A 21,974-nucleotide genomic window follows, 5' to 3' on the forward strand; every position below is an offset into this window, starting at 1 on the left:
GAACAGTAAATTGTTATACACAGTGCAGCAGCTGAGCTTTGACCTGTAAACTGGAACTTCGGACTCTTTGCTGGTGTGAATTCTTTAATGTGACGCAGCCTGCAGACACAGAGGACTGATGATGGAGAAGAAGCAGAGGATTTTCTCTGTTTCTACACAGACCTGGCCCAGACAGCAGAGAGCTGCAGAGTGAAGACGTTCATGGGAAGAAGCTGAGTAAGTGCAACGTCCTCTTTGAATCCTGGATCAGGAAGTGACGCCGGTGAATGTTTGGTGTTTAAATAAGATTTCTGTCTTTGACTCAGTCTGCTGTCACTGTGCTTTAGAGAGAAAAAGAGATTTCAGATTAACTGGTGTTCCTGCTGCTGCAGCACTAAAGGACAGTAGCCTATAGGTGACCGCGCTGATGCCTGTTCATAATTTCACCAAAGTTAATAAACTGTTGGCTAAATGTTCTTGTTGTCAGAGGTAAACAGAGGTGACAGGAGCAGAAAATAAGGATTAAATATATGCTGAATAACTGCTAGTCTGTGATGTCACTCCCAGCAGCATCACCTCATTTCTTCACTTGAGTTAGCTTAGCTAGCAGAGCAGCTATCAGAGTATGAGCTCTGGTGGTTACCTGGTTTCATGTTTGCTGGGTTAGATTAGTTTACATGTTCCAGATGTGTCCACATAATTATCAATGTGTTTAAGTTTAGATGAAAGACTTTACAGATAAACAACAGCAGCCCTCTGGCTGGACTCTAAATTGCGAGTTTCCTGTGATTTAAATCACAAGCTGACAATTTTCCTTCTGAAGCACCAAGCAGCTGAATGGATGTTTGAGTTTACCTGCATACCTGCTGCCAATAAAGCCCCTTTGGATAGTTTGGAGGCGGAGCCCAAATGTGATTGGTCACTTTGATGAGGTGGCTGTAGCTCAGGTGGCCGAGCAGGTCACTTACTAACCAGGAGGCTGGTGTTTCAATGCCAGTCTGCATGATGGCCTTGGGCAAGATACTAACCCCATGTTGTTTCCTGATGCATCCATCAGAGTGTGAATGTTAGACAGGAAGCAGCAGGAAAGAAGTGCTTGTGTGAATGTGCAAGTTGTGTAAAGCTTGTGTTTGAAAAATAAAGTTCATTTCTTAATATTTATTTTATAATAAAGTTATTTCCTGTGCAGCAGTGGAAATATTGACAAAGACATAATCCAGCTATGGATTATGCAGCCTCTGCACTGCTGTGCCATCAGTCTGTTGGACAGTATTTGGAAAGGAAAGGAAATCAGAATCTAGCAATTATAACTTTGGCCAAAACACAGACACTTAAACCTGCCAATAGTCAGACTCAGTTACTTCTGTAAATGTGAACTCACTGAGTGTTTGTGGTTTACCTCTCAGACTGACTGAAGATGATGATGGAGGAAGAGGAGGACAGAGCAGAGACTGCAGGATCCAGCTGTCTGTCTGTGAGGAGTGACCAGTCCAAAGATCGAAATCCTCCAGCCTTCAGTGGTGAACCTGGACCAACGAGGTCAGAGAGCTGAACTCTCTGAGTTAACAGTAATAATTCTGCACTGACACTATAATCAATGTTGATTCTGGTTGATTTTCTGACTGTTTGTGATCTGAGAGGAAATGAAAATGAATTTGTAACAAAAATCCGTTTTCTCCAGTTTTCCTGTAAACAGCTGAACTCTAACCTAAGAGGACTGTTACTGACAGGGAACAGGTGCATTATCTGCAGTCTGTGTGATCACAGCTGCTTCAATGACTTTATTATGTTTCTGTCTGCAGAGGTCAAAGGTCACAGTCTACAGGGTACAGCTGTCCCTCTGTGAGGAGTGACTGGTCGAAAGGTGCCGTTCCAGACTTCAGTGCTGAACCTGGACCAACGAGGTCAGAGAGCTGTGATGACTCCTTTAAATGTTTGTGTTTTCCTGGATAAATATGGCCTGAAATATCCTCAGATTTTTACCAAGACTCATTAAAAAGAAAACAATGAAAGAGAAAAGATCAAATTGTTAGACTTGGTCATTTGCTGTTTGAGGACAGTGATATCTGTGGGGAAAGTGTGACCTGAGTGGGTTCATGTTTGTCTTTAAAGAACAGAGCTGCTCTGATTCTCTTTGTGTCTGATCTGTTAAACAGTCTGAGAGGTCACAAAGAGACCCAGCAGCTAAAGCCCGAGACTCCATTAGGTCAACACTGAACCACAGTGGTGTGGATATAGTGGATAAATCCCACGATACTGATGCTCAGATTTAATCACAGGAAACCAGATGTTACCTTCAGATTGTGACCTTTGGAGTGGAGGATGCAGATTTCCATAGAGAATAAATGTTGTTGTTTTTTCAGCTGTGAAAAAGAATCTAATTATGTGAACTTAAGAATTTATGATGCTGGAAAAAACATGGTGACTATAACACAACATTTCACTGTATTCATAGAATGAATGTAAAACTGTCAGACATTCATTAAATATGCACAATGTCTACAGAAACATCAGAGGGTCGGATGTGAAGCACTCAGTGATTTTGATAAAATGACTCATCAGTTACTAATCTGTACTACACTGATCTACCACGTTAGTAAAGCTGGTGTTCTGGTGGTGGAGGGAGACCTCGGATCATGTTCTGGGTTTGGATTAGTGACCTGCTGATGGTTCAGTTTAATGAGCCTCTTCAAAATCATCCCTGACATTACAACTGAAAGAAAGTCCATAAAGTTACTAAAAATGACCCATATTTTCACAATCTGAGAGTTTCAAACTTGACGAACTTGATTCAGATGAAGTTATTTGACCAGAAACTACTGGATCTTTATCCTGTGTTGATCTAATTCTTCATGGTTCCTCCACAGAGTGGTTCCCAGTGGTCAGTCTGCCCAGCAGCATCAAACGCAGCTGGACTCTATATTTATGGTCTGTACATGTACAACACTTTTTTACATCTATTCTGTTCACAGTCATCTCCATGCTGCTCTTTGTAGACCAGTGGATTGTCAGTGTGTCCAACATGGATCTGATGTTTGGCTCCATGATTTCAGTCTGATTGGGTCATTCATAAATATTCTGTTCCAGCTGCTGGAGGACAACATCATCACTTTTGTGAAGAACGAGCTGAAGAAGATCCAGAAGGTTCTGAGTCCAGATTACCCAGAATGCTTAGAGAGTCAGAGGAGCAGCAGCAGAGAGGCATTTGTGAAGATCACAGTGGACTTCCTGAGGAGACTGAAGCAGGAGGAGCTGGCTGACCATCTGCAGAGTAGTAAGAGGATTTCTAACAGGATTTAAACTTTTGGATAAATGAACATTTACTAATGTCTTAAGAGATGGAACAATATGTTTTAAAGATTCATTCTTTTTGGATTTAAGTGTTTGTTTCCACTTTCAAATGATATTCTACATATTTCTTCTCATTCAGAACATCTTGCTGCAGTTTGCCAACGTAACCTTAAATCTGCACTAAAGGAGAGGTTCCAGTGTGTGTTTGAGGGGATCGCTAAAGCGGGAAACCCAACCCTTCTGAATGAGATCTACACAGAGCTCTACATCACAGAGGGAAGGACTGCAGAGGTCAATGATGAACATGAGGTCAGACAGATTGAAACAGCATCCAGGAAACGAGACAGACCAGAAACATTAATCAAACAAGGAGACATCTTTAAAGCCTCACCTCGAAGACATGACCTAATCAGAACAATGCTGACAAAGGGAGTGGCTGGCATTGGGAAAACAATGCTGACCCAGAAGTTTACTTTGGACTGGGCTGAAGACAAAGCCAACCAGGACATCCAGTTCATATTTCCATTCATGTTCAGAGAGCTGAATGTGCTGAAAGAGGAAATGTTCAGCCTGGTGGAACTTGTTCATCACTTCTTTACTGAAACCAAAGAAGCAGGAATCTGCAGCTTTGAAGACTTCCAGGTTGTGTTCATCTTTGATGGTCTGGATGAGTGTCGACTTCCTCTGGACTTCCACAAAACTACAATCATAACTGACCCTAGAGAGCCCACTTCAGTGGATGTGCTGCTGATAAACCTCATCAGGGGAAAACTGCTTCCCTCTGCTCGCCTCTGGATAACCACAAGACCTGCAGCAGCCAATCAGATCCCTCCTGACTGTGTTGGCATGGTGACAGAGGTCAGAGGGTTCACTGACCCACAGAAGGAGGAGTATTTCAGGAAGAGATTCAGAGATGAGGAGCAGGCCAGCAGGATCATCTCCCATATCAAGACATCACGAAGCCTCCACATCATGTGTCACATCCCAGTCTTCTGCTGGATCACTGCTACAGTTTTGGAGAATGTGCTGGAAACCAGAGAGGGAAGACAGCTGCCCAAGACCCTGACTGAGATGTACATCCACTTCCTGGTGGTTCAGGCCAAAGTGAAGAAGGTCAAGTATGATGGAGGAGCTGAGACAGATCCACACTGGAGTCCAGAGAGCAGGAAGATGATTGAGTCTCTGGGGAAACTGGCTTTTGATCAGCTGCAGAAAGGAAACCTGATCTTCTATGAATCAGACCTGACAGAGTGTGGCATCGATATCAGAGCAGCCACAGTGTTTGCAGGAGTGTTCACACAGATCTTTAAAGAGGAGAGAGGACTGTACCAGGACAAGGTGTTCTGCTTCATCCATCTGAGTGTTCAGGAATTTCTGGCTGCTCTTCATGTCCATCTGACCTTCATCAACTCTGGACTCAATCTGCTGGAAGAACAACAAACGACCTCCTGGTGGTCAAAATTAATTAGCAAACCAAACCTACCATTTCTCCACCAAAGTGCTGTGAACAAGGCCTTACAGAGTCCAAATGGACACCTGGACTTGTTCCTCCGCTTCCTCCTGGGTCTTTCACTGCAGACCAATCAGAATTTCCTACAAGGCCTGCTGAAACAGACAGGAAGTAGCTCTCAGACCAATCAGGAAACAGTCCAGTGCATAAAGGAGCTCAGTGAGAATCTGTCTGCAGAGAAAAGCATCAATCTGCTCCACTGTCTGAATGAACTGAAAGATCATTCTCTAGTGGAGGAGATCCAACAGTCCCTGAGTTCAGGAAGTCTCTCCACAGATAAACTGTCTCCTGCTCAGTGGTCAGCTCTGGTTTTCATCTTACTGTCATCAGAAAAAGATCTGGATGTGTTTGACCTGAAGAAATACTCTGCTTCAGAGGAGGCTCTTCTGAGGCTGCTGCCAGTGGTCAAAGCCTCCAACAAAGCTCTGTAAGTAAGTATGTGATCATACCTTTAGTTTTAAAATGTTGATTAAAAATGGTCATAGATTTCTTCCATGACAGATCCATGAGCCTACAGTTGTACAATGTAAAAGAAAAAAGGAGAACCCTTGACCACAATATTGTAACTTGAATGAACTTTTGATACAGCCTTTAAACACTTAAGGAGCTTAAAATGTTTTGATCTATCAAACCACATCAAACACTCTAATTACACTCTAAAAACAGAACATTAAAATCTGTATGTCTGCAAATGTACGAGCATTTATGTGTACATGCATGGAGATCTGAGTTTGCTTGGAACATCGCTATTGCTTTGCATTATAAATGCTACCATTACAAAAGTCACAAATATCAGTGTATGTGTGTGTTATTGGGTAATAAACCAAAGGAACTGAATCTACCAGCACCTCACTGAGTTCTGCTTTAAAAAAAAAAACCCAAAAAGCAATAAAGCTGTTATTTGTTTTGTTGATCTTGTCTCCCTTCCCCCTTGATTTCAGACTGAGCGGCTGTAACCTGTCAGAAAGAAGCTGTGAAACGCTGTCCTCAGTGCTGTGCTCCCAGTCCTCTGGTCTGAGAGAGCTGGACCTGGGTAACAACAACCTGCAGGATTCAGGAGTGAAGCTTTTGTCTGCTGGGATGAAAAGTCATTACTGCAAATTGGAAACACTGAGGTCAGATCAAGCGATACCGATTTTTTTTCATCAATTAACGTCATTTAATCAATTTCATTTGGAAAAAAATTACATTGAGCCAGTTTGTATGTATTTTTTTTTTTTTAAATGAATCCATCCAAGTCACAGTAAACTGCCACATTTGTCTTTTGTAACATAAGGCAATAAGGATTCCAGCATGTCCTGAAACAATGTTGAAATATTGTAAATGCAGTAGCTCCTCATGGCACCATGAATATACTTTAACACAAGTGTTTCATGTCTTCTTGTCATAATTTTTTCAGACTGAGTGGCCGCAACCTGTCAGACAGAAGCTGTGAAACGCTGTCCTCCGTGCTGAGCTCCCAGTCCTCTAGTCTGAGAGAGTTGGACCTGGGTAACAACAACCTGCAGGATTCAGGACTGAAACTTTTATTTTCTGCAGTGGAGAGTCCAAAGTGTAGACTGGGAATTCTCAGGTAAGTATACAGTCTTTTCTGATGATGATTTAAAACCTAAGTCATGTTGATAAATGGCTTACTCATTTACAACAGACATGATTTGTCAAATTACCTTATATCTGACCCAAAGGTTCTGTATTTTACTACGTTGACACCTCCTAATAGTTACAGTGGCTTGCAAAAGTATTCGGTCCCCTTCAACTTTCCCACATTTTGTCACATTACAGCCACAAACATGTATCAATTTTATTGGAATTCCACGTGAAAGACCAACACAAAGTGGTGTACACTTGAGAAGTGGAACGAAAATCATACATGATTCCAAACATTTTTTACAAATAAATGACTGAAAAGTGGGGTGTGCGTAATTAGGTCACAGGTGTACCTGAGATAGTGGCCACTCTGTACCTAATAAAGTGTCAGCCATGGTAAATGTGTTTCCAAGCAAAGGCAGGGAGGTGTCCTTTCTAGCTAAACAGAAGAGGAATAAAAAGATAATAAAGGTGACGGTTTGATCAGTTATATTTCATTCAACAGTGGTGTACTGACAGATCCAGGATCAGTCCAAATCCTCAGCAGTTTGATCCACGTATGGACTGAAGTGTATTTGTGAAAATGTTGAACTGTTCCTTTATCAGTGTGTAACAGTCTGTGTATGAGAGCCATGTAATTTCCATGTGTGCATGCTGACTGTGCTGGTTTGACCCCCCTCCTTCTTTCAGGGTGGAGCCTGCTGGAGTCCGATGGTTGAGACCAGGTCTGAGGAAGTGTAAGTGTGTTTTTAATGGGATTCATGAAAACAAAGCAGCACACATTCAACCATCTTCATCATTCTGATGTCAGGAGTCATCATCAAAGTGTCAATCAATGAACAGATGATGGATCAATAACTGCAGCTGGATTGTGTTTGTTCTCTCCATCAGATTCCTGTCAACTCACAATCGACACAAACACAGTGAACACAAACCTCCAACTGTCTGACAACAACAGGAAGGTGACACATGTGTGGGAGGTTCAGTCATATCCTGATCATCCAGACAGATTTGATGTTTGTCCTCAGCTGCTGTGTAGAAATGGTCTGACTGGTCGCTGTTACTGGGAGGTCGAGTGGAGAGGAAACGTTGATATATCAGTGAGTTACAGAAGAATAAGAAGGAAAGGAGACAGTGATGACTGTTGGTTTGGACACAATGATCAGTCCTGGAGTCTGATCTGCAATGATGATGGTCCTTGTTCTGTCTGGGACAATAACGTAAACACATCCATCTCCTCCTCCTCCTCCTCCTCCTCCTCTTTCTCTAACAGAGCAGCAGTGTATGTGGACTGTCCTGCCGGCTCTCTGTCCTTCTACAGAGTCTCCTCTGACGCTCTGATCCACCTCCACACCTTCAACACCACATTCACTCAAACTCTTTATCCTGGGTTTATGTTAGACTGGTTTCCTGGTTCCTCAGTGTCCCTGTGCTGAGTGGAGTGTAAAGAGTGTCTCCTGTTAGAGAAACACTCTGACTGTTGAACAGATAGTTCAGTCTGTACATGTCTGTCTGTTTCACTCACAAACACGTTTTCAGATTCATGGATTCAATCAGTTGTTTGAAACTGTTCTAAATGATTCCTTGTAAACTTCTTCATCCTCAGTCACAAACAAACAGGAAGTGATGTCACATGTGTTCCTGTCCACACAGCAGAATGAGTCTATTGCTGACGATAAGTGATGTACAAACAGAGTGAGCATTTCTGAGGCCCAAAATAAACTGAGTAGTTTACTGAATGAACAATGGACTGTGAGCTCAGTTCCTTCATCATCAGTATGGATTATATATGTATATGTATTAAATTAGTATCATATATATCAGGTGCCACTGCTGCTACTGGTTTCAGTCATTGTGCAAATGTGCTGTTTGTAAGGTTGTAAAGCTGCAGTCAGCTGAGACTGAAGAAGTCACCTGATCAGTGAGCAAACGTTTCTGAAAACGTCCAGATGAACAGAATCAACCTTTTGGGATCAGCCAGCAATGCAGCATCATTGTTGTTCAGGTTCAGAGGTTTGCAGGAATAAACTGATGACCATAAACAGCTGCAAAGTCCAATAAAAATAGCCTGTGTTTGTTTTGCCCTCACACACTCCAAAGTGAAGAAGGAAAGTTTGAGCGCCTCAATATAACACCTGTACACTCTACAATAATACACAGAGAGAAAAACTCAACAATCATATGACCCCTCTTGGGTTGGCTTGCCATGCAGTGAAATGGAGCAAAGGAATCTCTACTTGTCATGGAGGCTTGCTTCATTATATGGTTTGTAGGAACGCTCCTCTTCCTCAGAGGATCCACCTGTGCTTCCTCTCCTCTCTTCTCCACCTGTTACAGTGAGGGAACGTCCTCCATGATGGAGGAGCTGCTGGAAAGTGCTGAGAGTTTCCTCCAGAGTGAGACCTCTGTCACAGTTCAGAGGATCTACGGCAGCAGAGACCTTCATGGGCACTAAAAGTCTCAAACACACAACAACAACATCACACTGACTCCACTCTGACATCACTGATCAATAATCAAAGAACACACAGATCAAACTGATTGATCAGCCATCAGAGGAGTCGGATCAATGGAGCTGCTTCTGTTCCTGATGTCCCCTGTTTGATCCTGGACCTGAACTCTCCCTGCAGAGGAGACACAACACAGTCAGACAATGAAGTTTCATTTCTAGTCAAAGCACCTCAGAAAACTTAATAACTGAAGTGATATTTTATTCACATCAGAATTACATGTGAGAAGAAAATGTACAACCTCATTGTTCCAGACTGTCAGAATCAAAGAGCATCACTGACTCACACTGGAATGTGGCTGAATGTAAGTGAAGCTCTCAAATAACCGGTCAGTTTATGTCCCTACACTCACCTGTGGTCGTGAGCTTTGGTAGTGACTGAAAGAACAAGACTGCAGATACGAGTGGTGGAAATGAGCTTTAACCTGGGTGAGGTGTTTTGGGCATATATCCACCGGAGGGAGGCCCCGGGGAACGTCTTGGTGCTCCCCAGTCAAGCTGGAAGAGGTGGCTGGGGAGGGAGAGGGAGGACTGGGCTTCTTTGCTTAGGCTGCTGCCCCGGTTAAGAGGAAGAAATGGATAGAAGGTACTTAAAGATTAAGCTGTTGCTAATGTAAACTGTGGTACCTGGAGCTCCAGTTATTAGTGTCTGTGCATGATGATGAGTTTAGAAGTGAGAGTAGTCACAAATTAAATTTATGGAAACGTTGCGTTAAAGTATCGCCAATAAAACAGTATCAAGGCTACTAAGTCAGTTTCATAAATCTCATTTTCCCACTTGTTGATGCCCAGACTGGTTGAAACTAGATTTAGTTTGCTTGCTGTTGAAACATAATCCAACAAAATCATTCTAACAAGTCAAACTCAAATCACAAGACAGTCAGATAGAAACAAACAAATAAACAAACCTTTGACTTTAAGCAGCACCGTTTTGTATCTGTAGATATTCCTGCTGTCAACTACACAGTTGTATCTCCCACTGTCACTCACTGTGGGCTGTTTCAGGGTCAGACTGAGGTCTCCAGTTCTCAGCAGGTCTTCATCCATCTTCGTTCGGTCTCTGTAAACCTGGTGCTGTTCTTCAGGCCTCCAGCCGTTCTGATACACGTGAAGCTTCCTGTTGTATCTGTCCCTCCACTTCACTCTAACATCTTCAGGCAGGTTTTCTGTGGTTTTGAAGGGCAGCTGGACAGACTCCGCCCCCTCCTCCACCTCCACCTGACAGACTGAGAGGACACAAACACACCGTGAGCTAAACAGATGGCAGCAGCAGTTTGCAGCAGAGTTATAGAGAAAGCTGAAGGAGAGAAGCAGACCACAGCAGGAGGTAACAGGACAGAGATCTAAAAAGTCAAAGCAGTTTTTAAAGATGTTGGAGACGATCAGAGTCTGATGGTGCTGCTTCACAGTCATGTCTCCTGTCAGTGTGGATCTACTTACTGCTGAAAGTGTTTGTGGACCTAAAATGAAACATTAGAGAGAAGAGTTCAAGGAGTTCTGATCACAGATCCTGTCTTCTGTCAGGATCGGTTTCTTTCTAGGACAATATGACTCAACAAAGCACCGGATTTAAAACACATCTTCAACCTGGAGCCACAGAAACTGTCACACATCAAGGTTTCATTATTTCTACACATCACTAAGTCCTCAGGATCAACACAGCTCATCTCTACAGTTCTGTTTGAGCTGCTCTGTTGGACCAAAGAGTTAAATCAGCTCCACTGAAACCTGCTGATAATCACATGACCTCAGATGAGCTGCTTCCTCCAAACAAACTGAATGACTGTGTGGATCTGTTCATCAGTCATGTTGAACATGAACAGCTTTGCAGGATGAAGAAAACAGCACAAGTATAGTAATACTTCAAATAATTGTAAGCATTTTTTTCTTCAACAATATTCTAAAAGTGCATCTGAAGCCTTGTGATATAGTTGAATCTCTGATTTCTGTCTTTATTGATAATGTTGATTTCTACTTTGTGATCTGTGTTTTAGTTCTTGATTTGTTTGCTATCTCAGCATGTAGAGTTCCAGTCTTACTGGATTACTCCAAGTTCTGTTTGCTGTGAGTTTTCAATGTTTCATTATTTTGAATTGTTGGTCTTTCTTTAGCTCCAGTTTCACCAGTGTGTTGTCTGTGTGTTTAGTTCTGATCTTCATGTTTGCTTCTTTCAGAAAGAACCTGACCGACAACATGACAGCAGCATCTTACAGGCCTGAGGACAGCCTGGAGGAGAGGGCAGAAGGGCAGAGGACAGGGGGAAAGACTAGAATACATAAATACATACATATATACATAAATAAACACATAAATCAGGAGGAAGGTACTGATTTTGATTCAGACCAGGTCTTGTATTAGATTTTTAGCTGTAACCTGAAAGGACCTGACCAGAGATGATGTAATAGAAGTGAACCGATTTTGGTGATTTGCAGGTTCATAATTTACATTTTAAGATTTCAAAATACTGACTCTGAATCGTTAAATTAAAACTTCGGTTTTCTTCAGTTTTTAATGTTAGTAAGAAAAAACTATCAAACCTTCAGAGGTCCAGGTTACCGAGGAGACAGTACTCCGTCTTTAACATCATCCAAAGAAACACCTCAGACTTCAGATCAGATCCATGAAAATTCAGAATAAGACTAATTGTTATTAAAATGTCTCACACATTCAAAGACATGATTTTCTTTTTTCCTGTCTGTGAGCTAGAATTATCATGGATAAAAGCAGCAGTGTAAGTGTGTATGAGGCATGTTGTATGTTTTGAAGAAAGTCTTTCAGACTTGGTGAAGTCTGCTGACTGTAAAATAAATAGCATGTCAGGGGTAATACAGAAACCCCTCATCACTGATCACACGCAAACTTCAACATGTTGACCTCTAACCCCTGTTTAGTCTAACTCTTAATAAATTAATGAATTTTTTTTTGTTATTGTTAAATACTGAGTGACAAAAAAGTCTTAAATCTAACTTTGCTGAAGTTGTAGGAACCCTGCTTCCATCCTCAAACACCGGGAGAATCCCAAGACGAGAACTGCTGGTGACCAAAAGGATCACGAAGGCTCATCTCACATTTGCCAAAATGATCTCCATGATCCCCAAGTCTTCTGGGAAAATAATCTGTGCACTGGCGAGACAAAAGGCTCATCTTTCTGGAAAGTCTTAGTCCCCTTACATCTGCACTGAAAATAACAGCATTTCATAAAAAGAACATCACACCAACAGTCAAACATGGCGGTTGTAGTGTGATGGTCTGGGCTGCTTTGCTGCTTCTGGACAATTTGTCTCACTTGATGAACATGAATTCTGCTCCCTATCTGATAATCCTGAAGGAGAATATGAAGCTATCAGTTCATGCCCTTTAGCTCACTCAGATTATGCAACAGGGTAATGATGCAGAAAGCCCACCTCTGAAAAACAAAACGAACATTTTGCAATGGTGTCGTCTTAACACAGACTTTAGTCTGAGCCCGACCTTAAACTGCTGGATTAAAACATTCAAACATATTGTTGAAATATAAATAAATATAAAAAACATGTTTAAAATGTTCATGCTTGTACTTTCATCATGTTATTCAGAAATGTTAACCTGTTGTAACTGTGAAGCTCATCAACTTCACACTTGGCAGAATATCACCCTAACAGTACTCTGAAAGACCAGGTAACAGAGAACAGAGGAAGATGAGACAGAAGGAGGAATCGACACTCTGGGAGCCAAACACATGAGAATACATGAAAATCTGTACAGAAACAATGAGACTTTAATGTGATAAAGGTTTCTGTGGCTTCTTGTTGAACATGTGTTTCAAAGGCAGTGTGCAGCTAAGACTCATTGAACAAAATAGAGAAAAGGCTAAATAAAAACCAAAGATTCAGAAAAAACAACATAATGCCTTTGTCCTTTGTCCTGTCCCAGCAGAGTGCAGCCTGCTAGCTGCACGCTAGCTTCGGGTACTCCTGGGTGAAGGTTAAACAAGAGGACATTAAAGTTCATTCTATCATAAAGAGGAAATTAATATAATAAAACCAAAGTTCAATATCTAGACAATGGCACCCGAGAAACTGTTACTTTTAACATCACTGTTTTCGATCTGATTATGTCTCCCTTTCTCCAGACGTAACATGTGTCTCTCCCAATGTTTCCCTGTGTGGGGTTTTTCAGAGTCAGACTGATATCAACACGATCCTATTGGAAAACTATCAGTCACACCAAAAGTGCCCGTGTCGCAAAGTCGACTTAAGGAGCGGCTCACGGAAGCAGATTCAGCCAAATGGAGAAGGAGAGCCCTGGGCGGATGGTGGCATGTCAACAACGTAGCTGAAGATTTGGAGAACATGTCCTCAAAGCCTCAGCAGCTTCATCCCAAGAGGCCTGAACCTAAAAAAGAAAGGAAGAAACAGTCTAAACAGAGCAAATCTCCCAGACTCGCTCTTCCCAAAAATGGCAACACGGCAGTTTCATTAAAACCTCTAGGAGGAGCTCCAGTGCCTCCTTTGACAGCAAAGTCACTGATCACTCCTCAGACTGTCAAACGCTCTCTGGCGGCGTTTAAAGACATTTTTGCTTCAGTCATAGAGTCTTCGACTGTGGACAGACGTCAGACTAACAGATGTAATGTCAGATCACGTCCGTCTGAGGAAATCTGTGTAGCAGGCAATAACACTCATGCAGCTGACAACAGCCCAGACAACCAGGAGACCACACAAGACAGCAGGTATCAGCTACATAACATGCAAGGAAAAGCCTGAATTACTCTTAACCTCTGCCTTTGTTAGAGTTTCAGTATATTTCTGACTGTCGTTCATCTTTTATCAGCAGGTCACAAGCCCCCTGAGTTTGATGGGTGAGTCTGACAGATAAAATTAATTCATGATGAGAGCCAGGACTGCCAAAATGAAATAAATATATCATTAAATAATTAAATGTGTCAATAATTAAATAATTACATGTGTCATAACTATTTATTTAAATTATTGACACATTTAATTAATTATTTAAAGATGTATTTAATTAATTCATTATGGCAGTCCTGGCGTTCCATACAAGAGACTCACCTGACATGAAATAGTGTTGAAAACTATATATGAGACACCCAAAAAACCACAAGAACAAGAAGAACTACGACAGCTGTGGCCCAAAGTGGAAGTTTTTCTGTGGAGAAACAAAAAATAAATGCATAAATAAATTATGACCTTTGAATTGTGAAGTTAATCTGAGCCACTGTCCACCAGCTCTGACCTCTGACATAGTGCAGCACTACTTTCTGTCTCAGGATGTCTTTGTCCCTGTAGATGGTGCAGATGTATCCTCCTGTGTCTCTCTGTGGGCTGTTTCAGGGTCAGACTGAAGTTTTCAGCAGGTCTTCATTCATTTCTGTTCGGTCTCTGTGAAACTTGTCCTGTTTCATAAGTTTGCCACCTTTGTTTGAATACTCCTGAACTATCAAGAGTTCATGGTCAGAGCGAGTCCACTCCACTCTGGTGTTCTCAGGCAGGTCAGGTGTTGTTGTGCAGGGCAGGGTGACAGACTCTGAGCCTTCTTCCACCTTCACCTCCACGTGATGATCTGAAAGGACAAGAAACCACAATATCAAATATAGGACCAATAGCAGTCACACTCATGGCAAATGACAAGTTTCTGGATTTCTGACCTCTGACTTCACTAATGTCGCTCACTACTCTTTGCTTTGAGTGGTAACTAAACTGGAATTTATGAACTGCTGCTACAGCTACAGACAATTGAGGGATCATAATGAATGTTTCAGTGTTTTCTCCAAAAGTTGAATCTGTTCATCTGGACGTAGCGTTTTGTGGGAGAAACGTTTCGTCACTCATCCAAGTGACTTCTTCAGTCTCAGCTGACTGCAGGTTTCCCCAAACCTTATAAACAGTACATTTGCATAATGACTGAAACCATCGTTTTTTCACCCATCGTGGCCAATTTGTACATGGAAGAAGTGGAAAAGAGGGCTTTGCTATCCTACCCTGGAACACCACCAAGCCGTTGGTTCAGATATGTGGATGACACCTGGGTGAAAATCAAATCTCAGGACGTACTACATTTCACGGATCACATTAACTCGGTGGACCGACACATCAAATTCACCAGGGAGGATATGAAAAGTGGCAGGTTAGCCTTCTTAGACTGTGAGATTTCCATCAGTAATGGGGGACATCTAAAGGCTGATGTGTACCGTAAACCTACACATACGGATCAGTATCTAAGGTTTGACTCTCATCATCCACTGGAGCACAAACTGGGTGTCATCAGGACGCTACAACACAGAGCGAACACCATCCCCACTGACACAGCGGCCAGGCAAGCAGAAGAACAGCACATCAAGAAGGCCCTGAGTAAATGTGGTTATCCCAGCTGGACTTTTGTCAAAGCAGGAAAGGCACCTAAAGAAAGCTCCAGTCGATCCAGGAGAGAAGGACAACCGCTGCCCAGGCGAAAACCTGTAGTGATCCCATATGTGTCAGGAGTATCGGAACAGTTGAGACGCATTTTTTCTAAACACCGGGTCTCTGTGGCTTTTAAACCCCAAAACACGCTGCGCCAAAAACTGGTCCACCCCAAGGATCGGGTCCCCCGACACAAACAGAGTAACATAGTGTACGCTGTTAAGTGCCAGGAGGATTGCCAGGATTTATACATCGGGGAAACCAAACAACCTCTAGCGAAGCGGATGGCACAACACAGAAGAGCAACCTCATCAGGCCAGGACTCTGCAGTTTATTTACACCTACAGGCCAGTGGACACTCTTTCAACGATGAGGATGTACACATCCTGGACAGGGAGGAACGCTGGTTTGAGCGCGGAGTCAAGGAGGCCATTTACGTGAAGAGGGAAAGACCATCTCTGAATCGAGGAGGGGGCCTAAGGGTACATCTTTCGCCATCTTACAACGCTGTGATTGCAGCCATTCCCCAACTCTCTGTGAATGGTACTCATGGCCATTGATCAGTGGTCTTTGATCAGTGGGTTTTGGTCAGTGATTGTTGATCAATGGTCATGGGAATTTGCATAATTATGATTAAGGAACTGACCTCACAGCCCATTGTTCCTTCAGTGGGCTGGTTTCAGTCTTTATGCAAATGTACTGTTTATAAGGTTTGGGGAAACCTGCAGTCAGCTGAGACTGAAGAAGTCACTTGGATGAGTGACGAAACGTTTCTCCCACAAAACGCTACGTCCAGATGAACAGATTCAACTTTTGGAGATTTACTTTCCTGGATGATTGAGAATGCATCAAGACGTTTCAGTGTTTTAAAAGAAATCTTGAGTTTTCATCATGGACAATATGTAAAAAGTCTACTGACATTTGTCTCCCCTTTCAGAGGGAGACATGCAAGCATGGGACCTCTCAGACTCGCCAGACTCCGAATTGCCCGAGTATTACTGTGACACCCACTATGATGATGTGATGCTGAGGCTCAAGACATTCCGATTCATCCCTGCCACACGCTTCTTTGTACGCTCATACACAGTCGATGGGACTGGAACACAATTCAGCAGGATTGCAGAACACACCATGACTGAACTGAGATCATCACAACATATAGTGTGATGGAAATTCAGTTTCCAGTAGCACAGCACCGACAGAAGTTGCATGTTACAGATACGCTAAGGGAAATGAGAGTAAGGATATAAGCACACAGCCCCACTCCACTGACGACCTGCTGTTGGCCAACACCCTCAACGACTCTTACTGCTGGTTTGATGAGACATCAAGCAGCCTTGACACCTCCACCTTCCCCAACAATAGAGACACTTTGGTCCATCATCCCCCCACCTTCCCACTCCCACCAGCACAGAGCCATCACCACCATCAAAGACTTCACCCACAGGAGCCCCCTCCTCACTCCACAGCTATGAGGATTTCACACCACCTTCTCCCACTACAACCCTTCATATTCATGATGTGAGGACGCAGGTTAACCCTTTAGACCTACTAAAGAACCCAGTCCGCCTGAGCTTATCTTTATATTTTTACATGTTGTAGTGCCATTTCTGGGAGTATTTTAAGTTGCTATACATCAATACAACCATTACGTATATCCCAAATTTTAATCATATGTATGCATTAAGTCATCAGTAACTACATAAATTGCAATAGTGGTATTTTTACACAAATTTCTAGTTAAAGTAATTTCAGAGGTTCATCCCTGAAAATTGTAAATGTAAAAAAGTTGCATAAAACAGTTTCCAAATTAATTTTCAGTGTCTTCATACAGTGGGGCAAAAATGTATTTAGTCAGCCACCGATTGTGCAAGTGCCCCCACCTAAAATGATGACAGAGGCCAGTAATTTGCACCAGAGGTACACGTCGACTGTGAGAGACAGAATGTGAAAAAAAAATCCATGAATACACATGGTAGGATTTGTAAAGAATTTATCTTTAAGCACCGGTTTGAGCACCGTTTAAGCACCAGCACCGTTTCAAAAGTACCGGTTTGGTACTGGTATGGGATAAAACCTAAACGATACCCATCCCAAGAGAAGAAAATCTAAACGTTACACAAAGAACATAAAAGAACTAAACTTCATAAAAACTTCACAAATGATGCTTTAAATGAAAAATAAATCCCTGTAAATAATTCAACAGGTCACATATTAGAACCACCTTAACTAAAACTCTGTAGCCGGTCACTGTGGTTTGTCCCAGCAGCTCTGAGGAAACAAACTGCTAACTTCAGTGTTAGCACACACTGTTAGTAAACTATGCAACACAGAATTCAGGTTTCAGTTGTGTTAAGTTGTGAAGTTGTGATGAAAGTTTTCTTACTGACACAGGTAGGATGGTCAGGCGTCCTCTGTTCCTGCACCGTTCATGAACTGTCACTTATAAAATGCTGCCAAACATCAACTACACTCAATAACTAAACGTGTGCAGGTTAAAGTGATGGACGCCCAGATCTGCACTCCAAATAAAAACAGACTAAAGGTGTTTCCTTCAGAAACAAAGACAATATTTACAAAGATCTCACAGGTAAACTGTGAGCGATCACAGCAGCATCTCATCCTGACTAACAGCTTTTAGATGCAGGGAGAGCGTCGTGGTTCAGAGGTGCTTCAGCAGATGATGAAGGCCTTTCTGTTGCATTGTGTAGTGCTGTGGATGCCATGATGGTTGACTGGGTCTGGTTCTACTGAACTCAGAAACACTTCTGAGGTATTTACACCTGAAGCCTCATTTAATGTGAGTCAGAAACAAACGGCTCACCTGTGATTAATGGATGTTTCCCTGCATTTATATTTGCACACAGTTTATTTCTTACAGCAGGAAAACTGAACAGAATGTATGTAAGAGGTTAGAGTGAGGATGACGTCACTTAATACAGAAAATACATGTTTGTCTGTTTTGATGATGAAGGACTTCTTTAGCTCTGTAAACAGCTACACTTGAGAGGACAGAGGTGATTTCATGGATCAATAACAATGTGTTTATCAGCTTTCATCATCGCAGTGCAGACATGACGTCAGATCTATCAAAGTGAAGGCCGTCTCTCTGATGACGTCACAGAGTCGTTCTGTCCAATAAAGGATCTCAGATCAGCTGCTGCCATCTTGTGGCCACAGTTGGTTACTGTCTCTGAAAGTTGTCTCATGTTTCCTGTTGTCCTGTTAACAAAGGCTGGAGCTCATCATGCTGAGAGGGGAGCAGCATTTTTTGGCTCTTCACACATGTTCATTATATTCTGATGATCCTGGATGGAGACAAACTACAGATAAGTGTGTTCAGCCCAACTAGTTTATCTCATTACAGCAGTTTGATGTTTCCCTTTGAATCCCCCTGAAGATACTGACAGTGAAGCACGTACATAATACTCCAGCCTTTCAACTCTGAGCTTATTTAGTTCTATTAATACACTGAAATCTCATTTGTGTCATGAAGAAAGTCTTTAATCAAACAGAATTCAAAGATCAGAAACATTTCATATATGGAGTTAAACATGAATCATTGTTTCAACAACATATTTATTGTTGTCATAAACAGACAAGAAGACAACAACAAACTGCTCCTCCCATTCAACACATGTCAGTCCATATCCCAGCAAACTAAATCATCTCCATTTACACACATCAAATAGAAACATGAATCACTTGTAATGATTAGAAACTTGATAGAATTTCAAATCTAGTTTGGGGAGTCATTCAGTGAGAAACAGTGAAATGATTTTCCATGTGAAAAGGTGGACAGCAGAAACAGAAAGAAACAGTGAGAACTAAAAGAGAAACAAAGAGCTTTGGAACAACGAGGCAGCAGGAGGACAGCTGCAGTTTAACAGCTTCAATTCACTGACAGGAAACAACATTAGAAACATCATCATCCTCAACTCATCTGCTCCACTGACACTGACACCTTCAACGGACACACCTTCACTTTACCAACAGTTTGAATATATGGAAACATCCTGTGAGTGAAAGTCTGTGTGAAGGTGTGTATGTGTGTGTTAGTATCAGGATCAGAGAACGACAGCTTTCCTCTGTTCCAGTCCAGATTCACTCTGATCCTCTGGAGCTTCTTCTGGACTGAGAGAGCAGTTTCAGCTGATGGTGAACATGCTAAATATGTACCATAAAAGAACCATATTCTCCATAATCCAGACTTTATGTCTCCCTTTCTCTGCACAGACTCTGCTAACACACCCACTAACCACCCTGTACTGTCTCCAACATCAACATCCCAGCTGTGAGTCCCTGAGTTGAAGCCCTCAGAGCCCAGGACAGAGGTGTAATAATCAAACCTCTCTGGATTATCAGGAAGCTGCTGCCTCTCTCCTCCTCTCACACTGGTCAGATCTTCAGACAGGATGAGGTTTGGATGAGCAGTGTTTGGGTCCAGGATGAGAGGAGTGTAGGAGACCATGTCCTTCATGTTCTTCAAGATGTTGAAGGTCAGGTTGCCCAGGTGTTTGGCCTGGTCTATCAGAGCTCCTGAGGGCAGCTGTGGATCATCCAGCAAGGGGCAGCGCTGGACTCTTTCCACTGCAGCCTTGTTGTTGTGCAGGAATGAGACGTCTTCAGCTCTCAGCTCCTCCTCTGTGGCTCTGACTGTGTCTGAAAGAGCTGCTATCTCTCTGCTCAGAGCCTCCATCTTCTCCTTCATCATCCCACTCTTCTGCTCCTCTTCCTCCCTCAGTGCAGCCAGCCTGGCCTCCTCTTCCTCTGCTAGAAACTGCTGAAGCTTCTTAAACTGCTCCTTAATCTGCCTCTCTGTGTGTCGGGCCTGGACCTTAATGTGTTCTGCTGTTTGATCAAACTTCACTTGAACTTCTTCACAAACCTTTAACTTCTTCTTTAAGGGCTCCAGAGTTTCCTGAAGTTTCTTCTTGTGTCGTTGTGCAGCTTCATCGATGGGTCTGAATCTGTGATTGGTGTGTTTTTCTGAGTCTCTACAGACGACACACACTGGCTGCTGATGGTCCAGACAGAAGAGTTTGAGTTTCTCAGAGTGCAGACTGCAGAGAGCCTCTGAAGCTCTCTGATCTCTCTCCTGTAAGAACGACTCACACAGGTTCTTTAAAGCCAGGTTTGAAGGTGGATCATAAACTGATATTTCCTTACAAACTGGACACTCATGTGTTGTTCTCTCTCTCCACCATCTCTTCAGACAGTCTTTACAGAAGCTGTGGCTACATGACAGAATAACAGGATCTCTGAAGACCTCCTGACAGACCGGACAGCAGAGATCCTCCTCTGATCTGGAAGCCATTGAGTCTGTGAGTGAAGCTGAAAACAGCAGACAGGAAGTACAGTCAGTCCTGGCTCCCCTCCCTCCTCTACGACCTTCACTGAAACTTCCTTTGAGTCGTGTTTTTGCTCAAACTCACATTCAGTGTGTGGAGCGTCAGCAGCTTGAAGCAGCAGTGTTGGAGTTTTCCACTTTTCTCTCCTGTAGCTGGACTCACTCAGAGGAAGCTGCTAGTTTGGTCTGAACTCAGTCTGATCGTCTGTGCGTCTCTCTTTACTGAGGACGAAGAACTTCCTGTTTCCTGGTTTGTTGCATTTGAGTGACGTGAGGGGAGGAGACAAATGTTGCTGTTTGACTTTTAACTAAGGTGTGTTTCAATCCTGCCTGTAGCTCAAAAACTGTAAAACAGGTTTTGTGTCTTTTCACCTCCACAGGTCACAACATGAAACCTGTTGTGAAGTTTATAAAATAAAGTGTCACTCGGTGGTGCAGCTGTTTGTCAGCTTCTATTTTAGACTTTGTTCTGGTTCTTGTTCAGGTTCCCAGCAGTGGGAGTGTAATGCAGTCACACACACACAGGTGGTGTTAAGGTGAATTCACTTTGTTACAGACAGTGGTGTTATTTCTTGTAACTAAGGGTGTGTTTCACTCCAAAGGTCAGACATTAACCTGCCAGAAGTTGAGATGGCTGTGTCTCAGGTGTCAGAGCTGGTCAGCCACCAATCAGAAGGTCAGTGGTTCGATCACAGGCTGCCTCCTGGCTGCATGCCAAATATCCTTGGGCAAGAACCCCATGTTTGCCTACTGGTGGTGGTCAGAGGGCCCGGTGGCGCCAGTGTCCTCGCCTCTGTCAGTGCGCCCCAGGGTGGCTGTGGCTACAATGTAGCTTGCCATCACCCAATTAAGAGACCGCACGCTTGAAGTACGCATGCCACGCGACGACGATTCAAAGTGCGCTTCAAATGCATACTCCAAATGCACCGTCGATTTCCCCAAATATCAAGCGAGGTCCGGTGCACGCTTCGTGGTCCCATAAATCCCACAATTCATAGCACAGCGGTGGGTGTGGATAATTTTGCCGAAAAAAAACGGCAGAAGGGAGCTGCTGAAGAGTGAACTGTCAAAAGTAAGTACTGAATATTATGTCACTTATTTATGTGCGAATGTTTAATAACGAAGAACATTAAAACATTACTGTTGGCCAAATGTCGGCAAAGTTATGTGACATTAGTGATGTTTGTACTTTCAGCATTAACTTGGTTTTAAAGCCTTTACTTCTAAATATATATATATATATATATATATATATATATATATATATATACATATATATATATATATATATATATATATATAGTTCACCTTACTCTTACAGAGAATGAGATGATTTTTTGGATAATT

At 42.6% G+C, this 21,974-nt stretch overlaps 3 protein-coding genes across 3 annotated transcripts in view; 2 read left to right on the forward strand and 1 right to left on the reverse strand.

Annotated features, from left to right (window-relative positions):
* LOC134620724 (oocyte zinc finger protein XlCOF6-like) overlaps window positions 1-21,974 on the forward strand; it is a 95,285-nt gene that overhangs the window by 46,902 nt on the left and 26,409 nt on the right. The gene's annotated exons all lie outside the window — the stretch shown is intronic.
* LOC134646733 (NLR family CARD domain-containing protein 3-like) lies at window positions 1,397-7,862 on the forward strand. The gene is made up of 9 exons (XM_063500591.2): window positions 1,397-1,518; window positions 1,782-1,883; window positions 2,847-2,907; window positions 3,067-3,253; window positions 3,410-5,207; window positions 5,722-5,895; window positions 6,180-6,353; window positions 7,058-7,104; window positions 7,259-7,862. Exons 1-9 carry the CDS (start codon window positions 1,397-1,399, stop codon window positions 7,801-7,803), a joined length of 3,210 nt encoding a protein of 1,069 aa, XP_063356661.2. The 3' UTR covers window positions 7,804-7,862.
* LOC134615967 (nuclear factor 7, ovary-like) lies at window positions 18,238-20,869 on the reverse strand. The gene has a single exon (XM_063460665.1). The coding sequence runs from the start codon at window positions 20,592-20,594 to the stop codon at window positions 19,212-19,214; it is 1,383 nt and encodes a 460-aa protein (XP_063316735.1). The 5' UTR covers window positions 20,595-20,869; the 3' UTR covers window positions 18,238-19,211.

Source organism: Pelmatolapia mariae, linkage group LG3_W (assembly GCF_036321145.2).
Source record: "Pelmatolapia mariae isolate MD_Pm_ZW linkage group LG3_W, Pm_UMD_F_2, whole genome shotgun sequence".
Lineage (NCBI taxonomy): Eukaryota > Metazoa > Chordata > Actinopteri > Cichliformes > Cichlidae > Pelmatolapia > Pelmatolapia mariae.

What these genes read in the sequence shown, in the direction of transcription:
- LOC134646733 (XM_063500591.2), top strand. Translation starts at nt 1,397, where the DNA reads ATGATGATGGAGGAAGAGGAGGACAGAGCAGAGACTGCAGGATCCAGC. An exon ending in GCTGAACCTGGACCAACGAG is followed by an intron (nt 1,884 to 2,846) that starts GTCAGAGAGCTG and finishes GTTCCTCCACAG; the next exon opens with AGTGGTTCCCAGTGGTCAGT. An exon ending in GAGACCAGGTCTGAGGAAGT is followed by an intron (nt 7,105 to 7,258) that starts GTAAGTGTGTTT and finishes TCTCTCCATCAG; the next exon opens with ATTCCTGTCAACTCACAATC.
- LOC134615967 (XM_063460665.1), bottom strand. Translation starts at nt 20,594, where the DNA reads ATGGCTTCCAGATCAGAGGAGGATCTCTGCTGTCCGGTCTGTCAGGAG.